Below are 16,077 nucleotides of genomic sequence, written 5' to 3'. Positions count from 1 at the left end.
TTTCACCTCATGTTCTCGTGATAGGGTGAGGAGGTGCGCGTGACTCTGATGGAACGTTCAAGCCCATTGGATTTGACAGGTTCAAGAAGACCCACAAAGTAGGTCTTGTAGAATTGGCCGTGAGATAGAAAAAAGTGAGTATTGCATCACCGCTCAATATTACATAGTTATTTTACGAAGTCATAGGGGAATGGGGAAAACAGAATGACGGGGTAATCGGATTACTCTTTCTGCTGGTTTTCTTATCGATAAGAGAACTTCATTAAAACAGTCTTAATGGGGAATTTTGCTTTTTTGATGCGATGACGGAAAATACTGTTGTGGTATCTTCAACACTGACTCATCGTTCTCACAGCGAGGGTTCACCCCCCGTTCGCTGCCCTTGCTGACCCCCCGCGGGTGGGTGCATCAAGGGGTGCCGATTTTTCCAAAACGACTCAAGGTTATGCACTTTACTTGTGAGGCACAATTACACTGAGAAAAAATGGTGGGGAAATTACCTGACCTTTGAATTATTTCCGTCCTCCCTTCATTACGTTTTATTCGAATGAGGAAAAGGCCAACAGCTTTCATGAATTTTTTATGTGACACCCCCCAGGGTGGCTCATTTTTTCAACGAAATGAAACTCTATTACACGCGTTGACTATCAATTCCTCCCGATGAAGGCTCAAGGCTAATCCTTATTGGACGAGCATGGAGTCATCTTACTCTCAATTCACACCCCTCGTCCTTCGTCTCCCATCGTTTTCCAATAATCGTATACAATTTATCTCCCTTACCCGATTTTGCTGGATATGAAGTCATGAATTTGCTAGTCAGATGTGTCGTCACAATCTCCAGGGAAAAGCTGTTCGTTCTTTCAATTGAATCGCAGGTGAAGGGGAGAAATTATCTTCCAAAAAATATGGGGTCCTGGAAGAATTTGTTATTTGGAAATTATTTGTCACCAAGAGCTCTTCTGGAGGATTTTTTGATTTTTTTCAAAGTCCACGGAATTTTTTACTGCGGCATTTTTCCAAGCTACTTATCACGCTTTAGACCGACACCGCATTGATCCCAATCACATCTCATGATCAGTAAAATTTTTAAGATAATAAAAAAAAGAATAAATGTGCGACTCCACCCTCTGTTCACTCAATATTCTCCAGACGGTTATTTGATTTTTATTCTTCGAGTTAGTTTGAAAATACCAATTGGGAGCGTATCGGCCCAGAAACGATGACAATTACAGTTCAATCAGAGATAGAGCGGAAAAGACGAGTAGAGGGACGAGAGCCAAGAAAACGGAAGTCGTTCCCTCCGTGAAATTTATTTCACAATGGAAGAAAAACCAATTGAGTTTACAGTTCTAGTGCCGGAGTCTCTTCAATCCCTGAAACAAGATAGAGGTGGATGGATTTTATTTGAAGGGAGTGGAGATACGACTGACCTGTTGCAATTGTTACTATAAAATTGTTGCGAATAAACAAACCCCTCGTTTTATCAACAGACGCTTTCTTAGGTCAGTGAAAATTTTATTTGTGAATTGAAAAATATAAAAAATAATTACAGATGAGAAATTTCCGTTCTTTATGGTTAGGGGAAGGGAGAGCCGACAGTTCCCTAATTAATTTTTTAAATTGAGGTCCAATGTACTCATGGTCATAATTAATAAATTCATATATGATCAGTGGCAAATCCATTCTCTTCAAGGGAATGAAAACATGCCAAGCATTTTCTAAAGTACACATGTCACATATTCACGCTGACAGTGTCAAGATTAATCCTATATACATTATAAATCACCGTGTTTTTGCGTAATTGTGTCAAGGGCAGTTCACCGTTTTTTTCTTCCATTTTATTGTTGTTATCATAATTTGTAGCAGATTTGTAATGATAATGTTGAATTGTATTGTATTCATTTGTCAAATAAACATGATTTGACAATTTTTCAAAATATTTCAACTGATACAATCGATTCACAAATAATGAATTCAGATGAATGACTGCATAAACATATCTCTAAATTGAAGAGAATAAAAAAAAATCGGAAGTAAAATTTTCGTTCCGACTTTCAAGTACCGATTGGTCAAGATATGAAGGTGGACAAAGTCGCCAAAATTAGAATAAAGTTGGATCGACAAACAGTCAGATGTATTTTAACGACCTCACACTCGGATTGCCAATTTCATCTTGTTCTTACCCTTGAGTATCTGCGTTCTAATTAAAGTCTTCTAATGTCTTTCGTGAAACACCGAGTCGGACTATTTAATTATTGAATTGTTTATGGTGTTGTGGTACTATTGTGTGAGTAAATATTTTGTATCTTGTCATGGTGATCGGCTTTTCACGTGATTTAATCACTTCGAGATTACTCGCATGTGCCGATGTGAGAGGGACTGAGAGATTGTCAATACAAATATTTAGTCTTGGGTGATTGGGCGCTGGACACGATTGACGAATGAAGATACCTGTCAGTGGTGTTCAATCCTGATTACATTCGACAGTGAATTGATAAAACGGAATGAAAGTGGCTTCTCCGTGATTTATTAGATTTATTTCGGTTATAAGTTGTTCCACCAAGAAATGTCTGAAAATAATATCTGTGATAAAATTTCTCATCTGCAAAAATCCCATTAATTAAATCTTTTTTCGAAAATTGAATTACAAAATTTATGGATCAGGAAGAATTCCACGCTTGGAATGTGTCGAATGTCCCTCCGTTTCCATAATGAGAAGAAAATGTGAAAAGATTTTCATCAAAAAAAGGTGCGCTAATTTTTTTTAAATCTCCTTGGAAAATGAGTAAAATAGGCGAATTCAATTTGAGAATTAGTTTTGAAGGAGATTAATCTGATTTTAACAAAATGCCAATTGAGGTCGTCGGAAAAATTAGCAATTTTACTTATATTTGTGATAAAAATATTAGTCATTTCTGGGTTTATGCATATAATATTTTCATATCCAAAATTTTTTTTTAATTTGCCGAAGTGCAGAGTTTGGGTTTCCTCGTGACGTGGCAGGTGAACCAATAGGAGAAATCAGTGAACGTATCGATGTTTATCTCAGTGCAATACTCCATTCTCCAATAACCTCAAGTTCAAGCGCAACCGTGACGTCTAGGGAGAACAGACAATGAGTTCTATTGTTAGCTCAATAAAAATGTCTCCAACAAGATAGTATCGAAATTCAATTTTTTAACACTCCCTAAGTGGCGATAAGTTTTATCACTTCACTTAAGAAAATATTTGTGAAGTTGTAGTTGGGCAATAATGTGGGATTCGAGATAGAATTGAGTCTAAATTTTGAAAATAGTAATTACGACATTTTAAAATCTAGTTTTCACCAGTTTCAGTACAAGACGATCGGATATATAGGTGGCCATACCTGAATGTGATACTTGGCACGATAGCCTTAGCAGTTCTGAATAACAACATTTCGAATTTGAAAACTCATTCATGCGAAAGGGGAAGTCGCGCACAACGAAATTTATTCGTCAGAAGGAAAAAAAAATATTAAAAATCAGGATTAAAATATTTAAATATTTTTTTTTCTGGAGAGAAAAAAAAATCGGTAATAATTCAAACTTTTGAGTTATTGCATCAGCCATTGGGAATTTCTCAAAAGTCATTTACTATTTCATTTTCTACACCTGCGCCCTTTTCGTACTACTTGCATAGAAAATTTGTTGTCCATCAGGTGTCACTCAGATGTTTTCCATTGACTACGTCATAGTGAGATTGGGAAAATATGTTGTTTTCAGAGAGAAAAGAATTTTAATCTCATAATGGTGCTGTTACAGTATTTTATCTGAAATTGTTAACAATATTTGCATTACCTGCTGTGTCACGGATCGTGTGATATCTGCATTGATGTCGTAGACTCATTTGAGTATATTGATGCCTCCGTCTTCACAACGACGGACATTTCAGAGATTGTGAACCGCCATCAATTGATTTATTGACGTACGCAAAGCTCTTCGATAATATTAATCGTAGAAATTTAAGCTCTTATCGATACAAAGGTAGCCATTCTCGAGTACGAAAATAGCTACCGGATACATTATTTCTCTCGATAACAATTATTTATAACTGAAATGATGGAGTCATCGATAGATACGATAAGATTCCAAGATTCTTACTGTCTACCGATTCGTAGTACTTCCATATACTGATTATTCGTGAGTGTATTGGTTAATCCATTGAACTGATTGGACAATTGATCGAGGGAGTGATGACCGCGCACAGTCAAAGTCAATGGGAGATTTCTTCGATGGAAATGTTCAGTAGAAAATTCAGGTGACGGTGGCGTAATTTTATTGATTGATTAAATGATAAAGAAGAAGAATATCGAGGAAAAGAATAGAAATAAAAATATCGCAATAAAAAAAATGGTTGATGAGCATCAAATCCCGTGGATTTCGGTCAATATTTTATCTAATGGGCAATCATAAAATCTCTAATGAAAGTACCAATAGATTAGTTCAAATCCAACATCAATATACTTTTTTAACGAATTTGCTGGGTTTTTTACACAAAATACTTTCGTCCCTGGGACATTTTTCTACCTGAAAAACATATTTACTGCCTAATAATCCCCATGGTCCAATCCAAACAAAAGCATCCAAAATTTTTCTACAATCTTATCTCTAGTCTCACCAGGTAGAAATATAAAAGACGGTACCTCTCCACACTGATCCCCAGTACGAAGTATTTGACTAGTGACGAGGCCACAATGTCTAGAAAAAAATTTTTAACATTCAGTTTGAATCCTGTTGTGTTGCAGTATCAGTCATTCAAGAATTGCTCGAATTGTGTGATTTAGTGTCACGCGTGAGCCAGCCAATTAGAAGGAAGTTGAGAAAATTAACGTTTACACAGGGGTGATGACAACGGATTTTTAACTAAGTGCGGTGAGAATAATTTCACGTCGTGATAAAGAGAAAAAACAAACCGACAATCAGATATCGGCTCCACACCAATGAGCGAGGGGAACAGTGGTTGGAGAAGACAAAACCGTGGAACGCGACCAAGAAACCGATATTGTTTTACCTCATTCGGGAGAAATCTGCGGTACAGATTGTGCACAACAATTCAGCAAGGATTTTTTATCACGGAGCACTTCGGTATCGCTGGATACAGCCATGGGTTCGTAATTGTTACTTGTTACAATGACAGTTCAATAAATGCACAAATTAATTTTTTCCCTGTTAGGAATTTTACAAATTTCCGAATCATTTTTTACTGCCTCGGAAAGAAATTTTTAAGTGTAATCACTAGATGATGAAACCTCAATTAGTTTATGGGGTTGAAAATTAATTTTTAATTCTCTGACTGACTTGCAATTTAATTAATAAATTAATTCATTCATTCATTTATAATTTTTATCATTTGCATCTACCACATGAGGACAAATTGAATTGTGAACATATCATTCAATTAATTTCCCTGAATTTGTCACTTTCAAATCACTGCAACTTCAGAGTGCAATTAATAGGCACGTGACGTTCTAATTAATTTCACTGATTAAAATTTAATTTTCAACTACCTCATTTGCCTGGACTTGAGCAGTTAATTAATTAATTTTAGTGACGATTCAATTATTTCAATACCCAAAAGTTTCACTGAGTTGAACGAGTGGATAGTTCTATCGGATTGAAATGATTCCCGATGATGATAATTAATAACAATTAATTATGATGATAATTAATAACAATTGTTTTTTCAATTATTTTAAGGGCTCGACTTCCTGGCCGACGGAGGTGCCGACTTCGAGCATGCAATCACCGTTACGGGTGAGTAAAATCAAAATCAATGAATTTGTACACCTGAGAAACTAGAGATGTATCACTCTATCGCCGTATTTCAAAATTTTTGTTTTTTTCTTTATTTCCAAAAGACTATGTGTATCTGGATCGTTGTAATAAATCACTGCCTCAAGGTAGGTCATGACGGCGTCTGGTCCTACCTAGTAAATATTTCAATGAATTAGTCTCTCTCTCAGGGAGTGCGATAATAATAATCAACGAACTAGTAATCAAATGAGATGTTTACACTGGGAAGACCAGGTAGACGCGATATCTCGGTATCATTTGCCGACTAGTAGTAAAAAATACACATTCCCGTATCTCGTTTTTTTTTCTTCTTGAGAATTTAAGCCCCGAATGCGTAACAATGCAAATACGTGACAATAACAGTAACAATGTATCCTCAGTGACGTTAAATTTCTTTATTAATTGTTTAATCAGAATATAAACGTGTGATTTTACGATCTCCGTGACTGTTATGCGGAAAATCAGTGACAAACAATGCATATCGAACCGGAGTGATTAAGTACGATTGAGAATTTCGATATCTGTCTGAAGAATGTCAATTAATCAATCAATACGAACGCGTCATTACCGCAGACACACAAGCATTCACTCAACGTTGTGATCCAGGTGTGATATTTCACCTAAATGGTCCGTTCCAAACATTCTAGTCTCATGACTAGACAATGTCAATTGTAAATTGTTTCAAACATTCCGGAAACGTGGTTTTGCCCTCGGGGATCATTCAAATAATATTCCGGCCGGAAAATTCAGGGTAAAACGCAAAGAAAGATCCTGGAGCAAAATATAATTCGATAATCAAAACGTAATTATCGATTTTTTGATAAAAAAAAATTCTGCGGTTCTTGTTCGGCCTTGAACTCTTATCGCCATTCTTTAGGAAATCCCCCGGTGACACTGACGTTATCATTGACAATGAAGTATGATTTACTGATGGATCTATCTAACGGATTTTCTCTCTTCTTATCAATACCCAGGATTCGGCAGGTTCCATTATATGCTGCTGGTGATATGCGGATTAATTTATATGGACACAGCCATCGGCGTAACGATAATCTCGTTCGTCTTACCAGCGGCGCAATGCGATCTCTCGATGGATTCCACCACCAAAGGGTGGCTGAGTGCGTCGCCAATGTTTGGTGAGAATTTTTTTCCAATTTTCTTTTATTGATATGGAATTTTTTTTATTGACACGTACGACTACGTTGACATGTACTAGCGAACCTGATTACTTAATTATCTAGTTTTTTCCTCATTCGTCAAATGTCATTCGTCATTTGCGCCCTTTGGTTTGTGTACCCCTGGGGCAAATGTTGCTTGTCAGTCGCAAATCAACTTAACTTTGAATTATCAACGCAAGGTCACATGATTTGCATGAGAAAGTCTACCGGTAGACTTATGATGCAATGAGTTCGGCCTAGAAAATAGAAAATATTGATTCATCGGAGCCCAAGGGAAACCCTAGGAGTACTTCCCGGGGATGTTCGACGGCTTCTCAATAATTGATCTTCTCATTCTTCAAATTAAAAGGGAATTTATGGTTTATGGGGTTGTTTCTGTCAGGAATGGTCATTGGGTCCTACATCTGGGGGTGCCTGGCTGATACCAAAGGGCGAAAAATAGTGTTAATTGCTACATTATTGATGGATGGAATTGTGGGGATTGTTTCGTCACTCGTCCAACAGTTCTGGCCGTTCTTGCTGTTGAGGTTCTTCAACGGATTTGCGTAAGTTCATTCTGACCGTAACTTTCTCTGTAATTGACCCACGAAAATTATTCTATCCAATTTTTCAATGTGCGACAGCAAAGTTGACTAAAAAATGCAAATCATTCAGTCATTGAACGATTAAAAATTTTCTAACTGTTGACATGGAATTCCAGTGTAACTGGAGCAATGGGAATTTGCTTTCCTTACCTCGGAGAATTTCAACCAACGAAATATCGGGAAAAAATTCTTTGCTGGATGGAGATGTTCTGGACTGTTGGTGTTATTGTCCTTCCACGTATGTATAAAAAATCATAATCCAGATATTAGTGGTTGTCGTCGACGTCAATCAGACTCCTTGCGAATTCATGTAATTACTTAATTTTCCAGTGATTGCGTGGCTAATTGTACCGTTGGATATCACTTATCAGTCGGATTCTTTCGACTTTAAATCCTGGAATCTCTTCGTTGCCCTCTGTGCACTGCCGTCCCTAATGCTAGCCCTTTGGCTTTTCGCTTTTCCGGAAAGCCCGAAGTTCCTTCTAGAGTGCGGGGAGACGGAGAAGGCTCTGGAAGTCTTCCGCTGGATTTATGCGCAAAACACTCGGAATGATCCTTCCGAGTATCCAGTAAGTTCATTATGACTTTTCCCTCGTTTCTCCAGATAAAATGTCAATGAAAACAAAGTTTTTATTAGCATTTTATTACTAATTAATAAAAAATTATTGATGAGCTGACGTATTCTTCATCGTCGGCAATTACAGGTGAAGTCTCTTCAAGAAAGGACAAATCCCAAAGACAAAAGTACGAGAACCCTAAGGTTACATAAGCGCAAAGATCTGAAGGTACTTTGCACCGAAGTTTGGGATCTCACCAAAGCCCTCTGCAAACCTCCTTATCTCAGAAATACTATTTTAGCCTGTAGCATACAATTTGGACTTACCAGCAGCTATTATACCCTTATGGTATGGTTCCCAGAGTTGTTTACAAGGTAATGTAACTCCTCATCTTATATTTATTATTTTTTTAATTGATTACAGCGTTAAAGGTAATTGACTACATGGAATAGTGGGACTTGTCGCATTATGTCATCAGGATGCAAAAAATTAAAATATTACTTTTATATACCCGACCCCTGTGTTTATGTGACCGAGTTTTTTTTAAATGTTCGTTAATGAACCGATGGAATTCAATTCAATTCAATTATTTTTCGTCAAATGTAGGTCGCGTTGAGTGTTGTTTAGGCAGCATTAATTGAAATTTAATTAATGTATTAGCGGGACATTCTAGACAATCGGCAATTTTCCGAGTGAAAAACTTGCCCTTTGCTTTTCGACGATTATTTGTTGATTGTTTTATCCAAAATTTAAAAAAATACGTGCTCCATATTTTTCTAACATTAAAAATTGTAATAAAATACCTATTGTGAGGGCTGTCACTCACATCTGATTTTGCATCGCCAGTTTGTCGCACTAAAATGACTCTTCGTTTTCAGATTCGAAGAATTTGAAGCTGATCATCCTGGGGAGTCGACTTCCGTCTGCATCGTGTCCCTCCCGACCAATAGTACTGATGCAAATCGTTATGGATGTGGAAATACTATTGCCACTGATGTTTATCTACATACTGTCTACATCGGTTTGGCTTGTATACCGGGCTCCATCATTTTGCCTCTCTTCATTCATAAAGTTGGAGCTAAAGTTTTTCTCAGTAAGTTGTGAATGATTGTCTACAACCTTAAGGAGCCAAATAGTTCCTCAAATCTTGAGATTACAAATTTCTGCAAAGATTCAGCCGTCAATTACTTTCTCAGTACTTGAAGGAAAAAAATACGTCATACCTGAAGAGCCCCTAATCAACTGACTCATTAATTTTTATTAATTTCACAATTTCAGTTGCATCACTCGTAATTTCCGGTGCAGTAACCATCGGCTTCTATTTCGTGACGAGTTCAGATCAGAATCTCATTCTTTCGTGCATCTTCGAGGCCCTCACGTCGTTGGGAATATCATTAGTTTACTGTGTAATCGTTGATATGTTTCCAACGAATTTAAGGTTTGCAATATGATCATTACCTACTACTCTTCATTTAAAAATTCAATTGACTTTTTGAATGAATCGGACAAAGCGAGAAATGAAAAAAATATGGAACTTGTCTGTCTCCAGGGTGATGGCAGCTGCATTGTCTCTGACAATGGGAAGATTAGGAGCACTGGTTGGTAATTTGGTCTTCGGTTATCTGATCGATCTGGCTTGTATCGTTCCCATCATATTGTTCGCAGATTTTCTATTCAGTGAGTACAATCTTGCCGAGTATCTGATCCATTTCCTTCATTGGTACATGAAACGAGAAAATACCTAAAAAAATAAAATGTTCATTAATTTCTTTTATTATTTTTCAGTTTGTGGCTGCCTCTCATTTCTCTTACCGAGAACAGGAAAAGAAACATTGGACTAAATTGAGTCAATTAAAATCCGAAACAACCAAAGATTTGTTTAACAATTTTCCGTCTCATGTTTCGAGAAAAATCGTATTCAGTTGCTGGCATTCTCAGAATACAGATCTTTTTATCAACACTAATGGTCCATGTTATGGATAATGGACACATAAAAAAAAATACAGAAAATCCTAAGACGCGCGCAGTAATTTCTATTCAATTATTCGATTATTTTTCTTATCGTGTATTTGAAATTCTCTTAGATAAATGACTTGATTATTTTCCAAGTCCCAAGAAATTTTGAATGTGAGAAAACATTTCAAAATTTGATTCTAAGGAATTTCTATAGAAAACTGCCAATAGACTAAGTCGCATTGGAGGATGATAGAATTTTCCGTGGTTTTTAGTGATTATTGAGGAATATGTTTCACTGAAAAGAACACTCGGAATTTGATTTTAGGTCTCAGTAGGATTTTCTGACTTTTTATAGTTTTCTAAAAATTATTTTACGTCTAGACATTTATTTTCTGTAATGGAAAAACGTTGAAGTTGAAGGATTCTCGGGCTCATGAGTGTGATGTTTCCAAATAAACATAAGTATTTATTATCACATTTTTAGATAATGTAAACCATAAAGTACACTAGGATCTCAAGAAAACTTCCAAAAAGTTGTAGCTCGAAGTAGAAATTCGCATAAGTATGAGATAGTTAAGATTACGAGACTTGTGAAGAATATTATAATATAGTTAGACCTATGTATTTCTTTTTCTAAATATAATTTATTATCGCACTTCAATCTGAAATGTTTTGAATTTCGCACGTCGAGGGAATGATTCACAACGACCAAATGAGGTGATTGTGTCGAACTTTCCGATAATTTGACATCGTAAAATATTTTTAATACAAAAACGATGTTTATTTGCATTTACCTTATCACACATACCTTTTGTCGGTCGAAGAGTACAAGACGATTTTATTCGCAGCTGACGAAAACCTCGTCATAGTGTAACAGCCACTGATAAAGATATTCTCATGATATCCGCACACCCCAATTCCATTATTCAAATATCTTCTGATTGAACACGAGGCATTGCACACGAGGCTCAATGAAATGATTTTTCTCTCTCATTAATGACACAATGACGCTGAATTCCCGGTTAAATTCCACTAATAATCTTTTGTAAAGGCGCAATTGATGCACCATCTGATGTAACCCAAAATCAATTAACTCTCGAGTTTAATTTTTTCCCTGTCTCCGTGTCAATTTATGTAACGAGAGGGGGTCAATAACGGTCAATTACCGAAAATTGATATGTGTGGAGAATGAAATGCTACGAACGCACAGCTTATACTCGAATATTATCCAAGTGATACGAACACGAGACAATTTTAAATATTAGTTAACACCAGTCAGTGAGTCGACTAAAGTGTGCGAATGACTGGATATTACTTTTGTTTACATTATTTAATATTTGAATGAAAATTGACAATAATTTTATCGTCGCTGGTTAGATCGTAATTGTTTGTCATAGAGTTGAATAAGACTCTAGCTTTTATTTCTCATTCTCCAAATAATTCCTCGGCCAACAAAAGCTAATCAGCTGAATAACTGATAATGCTGCAGATGGATATTTTTTCATTAACAACCGGAATATCAGTCACATGACGTTTCGTGATGGTCAGGGGTATAACCATTTTCTTCACTATCGTACTAGTTCGATAACTGATCTTCATCAGATTCGACACAGGCGCGTGTTACTGAGAGAGAATCTTCTGAGTGTGGTGTCAAGAGGAATCGATTATTGGGTTTAATTATTGAATTTGTTTGAGTATGGCGGCAAGATCTGGAGAAAAAACTTGCGAACAAGTAACACAAGATGCACTTAATCAGACAGGTTTGATACATTTGAAGTGAATCAATGGGAACTTCCAGGGTTCTGGGAATTCTGTTTATCAATCTCAGTGTTATTTGTCAGTTCTTATGGCATGTCCCGCGTGAGAAATGAGTTTTGAAGATCTTCGGTGAATAAAATTCAAGTTGAGTTGGGGGTGGTACCTACAACTGTGAATTTAATTGCTCGTTAAGGAGGAGTAACATTTGGGATTGAATTGATTATTTTAATCGAGGGAGTAAATTTGAAATTGATTGACAGGAGAAATAAAGTTATCCACGAGGTTAATCGATATTAAGACCAAAGAGAAATCGGATTTCAGTTGATTAATAGAATGTTTTATAAGAAGAGACAAATTAATTACGATTCTTTCAAAAAATTGGGGATGAGAGAGATAATGAGATGTTCTCGCAGATCTTCATACTATTTTTCATTGAAAAACCTCTGGAAAGGACAGTTTTCATCTCTATCTGATTCGAAACTATTGTGAATGTGAAGATGAAAAAAAATTTTTTTTTCCAGGATTCGGAATATTTAATTTAAAAATATTCGCAACCTGTGCATTGATATGCGTGAATGGAAGTCTTGGATTGGGGAACGTGGGGTTGATAATACCAGCAGCCGCATGTGACTTCAAAATGTCAACTGTCGCCAAAGGATACATGGCAATGATGCCGGTTCTGGGTATGAAGGATTTGTAAATAGGATAAGATCAGATAATCGATTCGATAGAGCTGTGTGATAATTCGAAAACGATCCAAGACCAGTTCTTAAAAAAATACTAGGTTTTTCGAAAGCCTTGTGAACGTCAAAACTTCACCTGAACAAATAAGACCTGATTCTGAACACTCTAACGTGTGGCTCTTGTTTTCCAATTAATCAAAGAAATTATCAAGGTTACCTGTGTTCAGTAGACTTATTCGATGTGTAGTTCTGATAGAATAATGACGTCACAAAACAAATCCACCTTTTCTTAAAATATTTTTGGATATTAAACAAAAAGACAAAAATACTTTTTTACACGATCTCTCACAAAACAAATCCCCATAATTTTTATTTTTTTATTTACTTTAAGGGATGGTATTTGGACCCTATTGCTGGGCAACCCTAGCTGAGATGAAGGGTCGAAGAATTGGACTGATTATATCCCTCATATCTCATGGCGTCGGTGACATAACAGCGTCGGTTATTTCCAATTTCTGGGGACTATTGGTGTGCAAATTCCTGGTGGGTTTCGGATTTAGCGGGCAATTTGCACTCCTCTTCACTTACCTGGGAGAGTTTCAACCCTGCAAAGTTCGTGATCGTCTGCTGGCATGGCTGGAGCTGCCCTGGGTGAGCGGTCTGCTCTTGACCGCCGCACTGGGTTGGGCTATTATGCCTCTGAACATCAATTACGAGAGTACAACGACAGGCTTCATTTTCAAGTCCTGGAGCCTTTACTTGTTAATATGTGGATTGCTATCACCAATTCTTGCCCTGTGGATCGTTTTCCTGCCGGAGACACCGAAGTACCTTGCGGAGACTGGACAGCACAAGAAGTTGTTGGAACTCTTCGGCGATATTTATCACGCCAATACGGGACAGCCTAAGGATCAATATCTGGTAAATTATAGTTGGAATACTTCGTCAATGCAACACGAGTTGTTAGCAATAAAAATTTTCAGCTTAAGATACTTTAAATGATCGAACAGTCAGAGGAAAATGTTTGATTAATTTTTTTTCATTGAATTAATTGATAAATATAGCGATCATTTACGTGAGCAGATAATCTTTGTAGGAATTTTCTGCCGAAATTCGCCAAAAATTGAATTTTTTTTTTACCTTTGAAATGTCGATCTTCTGAATATTTTGATTTTTCTAATTTTTGTTGTGTCTCAGGAAATTATTAAAAAAATGGAAAACCCAGGTCTCAATAATTTAATAGCCAGAGCTCAGGAATACTCAGCACCGACTCATAAAAGCATTCGGCAAATGGTGTCTCAATATATGAGACAGACCAAGGAGATCATCAAACCCCCACATTTGAAGACAACTATTCTGATGTCCATAGCTTCGTACACTGTAACAGCTCCATATTACACTCTCATTTTTTGGCTGCCAGAAATATTCCTGAGGTATTCGATATTCGAGGAATTATACCCAGAGAAAACCGCGAGTGTTTGCACCATCTCCAATGCACTGTACGCCGCCAATGCAACTCAAGTAAGTGAAAGAGTAATTTCTCTCTGAAGAAGTTTTTGGAAAACGCAGAGACTTAGGACGTGTCTATTTTTCAGAAAAGGGAGCCGGACTACTCGGACTGCACTAAAGTACTCAGTGAGAGTGTTTATTTCCATAATATGATCCTGGGGGCAACATCCGTTCCAGTCGCATTTTGGTTGCCCCTTTTTGTCGATAGATTTGGCTACAAAATACACTTAGGTACAAACAACATTAATTTTTTTAATTTTATAAATATTGTCTGACTCGGTTCGCTATTAGTTAATCCTTTGGACGCTTATAAAGTTCTTTTACAAGCCCTACGGTCCCCCAGCTCTGATTATGGCGCGTATATCAGTGTCTCTCATCCACATTCTGTCCCCTGAAGTCGCTATAAAATTTTCTCGTTGAATCTAATTCGAAAACGTTTAGATTTCAAGCAGAACTTTTTTAAAGACAAATTTCCATTTCTTTTAAGACCGTTCCATAATAATAATCCGATAAAATTGTTATTCTACGATTTAAGCTCTCTGTGCTTGATTCCATTGAATTTACCAGCACATTTCGATCTTTCGACCAAAAATATCGACTTAAAAACTCTCTCAAGACATTGAAAGAAATATTTTTTCTATTTCCTGTCAGTCACATTGTTTTGTTGTTTAGACATTGTTTTATTAAAATATTAATATCCCCGTGATAATGTCTCTTGATCTTTCATTTCAGTTGGTGCGTCCCTGTCGAGCGCGCTATTAGCTTTTGGTTTATTAATCGTGGAGACGTCGACGCAAAATTTGATCATCGCATGTTTATTCGAAGCCCTGGCATCCGTGAGCATAACAATAGTACTGTGCACTGCTGTCGAGCTATATCCCACTCATCTTAGGTATAATGAAACTGTCTGTCAATGAAAATACGGGGGAGGATCATTTAGCATTATTTATTGAATATTTATTGAATGTATCAGGGTTATTGCCTCTGCACTTGCTGCATTTGTTGGAAGAATGGGAGCTTTTGTCGGTATTTCAATGGTTGGTTATCTTATCGATGACTACTGTGTACCCTTGATCTTACTCATCGGATCGCATCTAGTTGGTATGTAATTACAAATAGCCATAATAATGAACAGATGTTTTTTCGCCAGAGTGACAATTTGATCGCTTCAAAGTTCGAGGAAGTTGACTCTACGACTATAACAACAGATAAGGATATCACTGTGAGACATATGTCGAAGAGATTTTTACAAAAATAATTATTTCTATTTATTTAGTTTTTTGATGATAAGAGAATGATTTCAATTTTAAAATAATTATTTTGGGTTTCTAAATTTATAATGTACTATTGTGGAAGGGTGCGATAGTGGCTGAGATTTGATTTTGGTCGCAAGGAGTAGAAAAATGGTGTTTTTTGGGTAGAAGAAGTGTTCGAGAATTTTGAAAACGTCACCAGTCACTTCAATTACTCTCTCACTAACCAAAAAAAAATAGTCAAGACTCGTATTGGCATATACTATTTGTTGTCGATTATTTTTCCACACAGTGTGCGTAAAAAATTTCTATTTGTTTTCAGTGGCCGGCATTACCGGGATATTCATCCCCATTCGCAAAACGAAACAAGAGTTTGAGAAACGAGAAAGATTGACGGCGAAGTTGGCTGAGAGTACGAATTCCCAATTGTGATAATTTCAAAAATTGTATCACCAGTTTTATTTGAATTTTATAAATACACGTCATTTTTTATACGCTTTCATTCAACTTACTCCTGTTAATTGTGTAAATATATTCCTATTCTGATGTACGTAAAATTGAGTAAATCATTTATCGAGAGAAACATTTAACACGCAGCTTGGTTCTTTAATTTTTAAATAAATTATTTATCTATTGTTAAATAAATAGGGTGAGTAGTGACCCTTGGGTGCGATTTCAATGTTATGCCTACGTGACCGACGGTGCGTAGAGTAGTAAACCGATTCCAATGTTAGTACTAATCCCAGCGATGAGAGGCGCCACTGACGATTTTGGCCTCCGGTGGCG

General features: G+C 36.6%; 2 protein-coding genes and 2 long non-coding RNA genes across 6 annotated transcripts; 2 read left to right on the top strand and 2 right to left on the bottom strand.

Annotated features, from left to right (window-relative positions):
- Nucleotides 1-991: 991 nt before the first annotated feature.
- Nucleotides 992-6,793, bottom strand: LOC135167672 (uncharacterized). Its single transcript, XR_010299904.1, has 4 exons — nucleotides 5,592-6,793; nucleotides 3,819-4,718; nucleotides 2,184-3,099; nucleotides 992-1,373 (listed from the first exon to the last, which is right to left on the bottom strand). It is a non-coding gene; the product is annotated as an uncharacterized LOC135167672 (long non-coding RNA).
- Nucleotides 4,993-10,749, top strand: LOC135167635 (synaptic vesicle glycoprotein 2C-like). Its single transcript, XM_064131033.1, has 11 exons — nucleotides 4,993-5,127; nucleotides 5,718-5,774; nucleotides 6,788-6,949; nucleotides 7,374-7,536; nucleotides 7,692-7,813; nucleotides 7,906-8,144; nucleotides 8,280-8,506; nucleotides 9,011-9,225; nucleotides 9,411-9,570; nucleotides 9,682-9,809; nucleotides 9,918-10,749. The coding sequence occupies exons 1-11, from the start codon at nucleotides 5,124-5,126 to the stop codon at nucleotides 9,971-9,973; spliced, it is 1,533 nt and encodes a 510-aa protein (XP_063987103.1). The 5' UTR covers nucleotides 4,993-5,123; the 3' UTR covers nucleotides 9,974-10,749.
- On the bottom strand, nucleotides 9,158-11,031 carry LOC135167669 (uncharacterized). The gene is made up of 3 exons (XR_010299903.1): nucleotides 10,897-11,031; nucleotides 9,356-9,873; nucleotides 9,158-9,295 (listed from the first exon to the last, which is right to left on the bottom strand). It is a non-coding gene; the product is annotated as an uncharacterized LOC135167669 (long non-coding RNA).
- A 482-nt stretch (nucleotides 11,032-11,513) lies between these two features.
- On the top strand, nucleotides 11,514-15,881 carry LOC135167626 (synaptic vesicle glycoprotein 2C-like). Of its 3 annotated transcripts, none has more exons than XM_064131010.1 (8): nucleotides 11,514-11,638; nucleotides 12,368-12,529; nucleotides 12,921-13,450; nucleotides 13,727-14,050; nucleotides 14,125-14,269; nucleotides 14,771-14,930; nucleotides 15,012-15,139; nucleotides 15,614-15,881. In XM_064131010.1, the coding sequence occupies exons 1-8, from the start codon at nucleotides 11,629-11,631 to the stop codon at nucleotides 15,721-15,723; spliced, it is 1,569 nt and encodes a 522-aa protein (XP_063987080.1). In that variant the 5' UTR covers nucleotides 11,514-11,628; the 3' UTR covers nucleotides 15,724-15,881. The 3 variants fall into 3 exon arrangements, with proteins under 3 accessions (XP_063987080.1, XP_063987073.1, XP_063987088.1); XM_064131003.1 differs by lacking the exon at nucleotides 11,514-11,638 and adding an exon at nucleotides 11,708-11,848; XM_064131018.1 differs by lacking the exon at nucleotides 11,514-11,638 and adding an exon at nucleotides 11,867-11,990.
- Nucleotides 15,882-16,077: the final 196 nt, after the last annotated feature.

Source organism: Diachasmimorpha longicaudata, chromosome 1 (genome assembly GCF_034640455.1).
Source record: "Diachasmimorpha longicaudata isolate KC_UGA_2023 chromosome 1, iyDiaLong2, whole genome shotgun sequence".
Taxonomy (NCBI): Eukaryota; Metazoa; Arthropoda; class Insecta; order Hymenoptera; family Braconidae; genus Diachasmimorpha; species Diachasmimorpha longicaudata.
The sequence above is the reverse complement of the archived record's forward strand: the minus strand, read 5'-3'. Positions and strand labels throughout refer to the sequence as shown.

Coding starts and splice junctions, on each gene's coding strand:
- LOC135167626 (XM_064131003.1), top strand. CDS start 11,785: ATGGCGGCAAGATCTGGAGAAAAAACTTGCGAACAAGTAACACAAGAT. Junction 12,530..12,920: donor GGCAATGATGCCGGTTCTGG/GTATGAAGGATT, acceptor ATTTACTTTAAG/GGATGGTATTTGGACCCTAT. Junction 15,140..15,613: donor CATCGGATCGCATCTAGTTG/GTATGTAATTAC, acceptor ATTTGTTTTCAG/TGGCCGGCATTACCGGGATA.
- LOC135167635 (XM_064131033.1), top strand. Junction 5,775..6,787: donor GCATGCAATCACCGTTACGG/GTGAGTAAAATC, acceptor ATCAATACCCAG/GATTCGGCAGGTTCCATTAT. Junction 8,145..8,279: donor ATGATCCTTCCGAGTATCCA/GTAAGTTCATTA, acceptor CGGCAATTACAG/GTGAAGTCTCTTCAAGAAAG.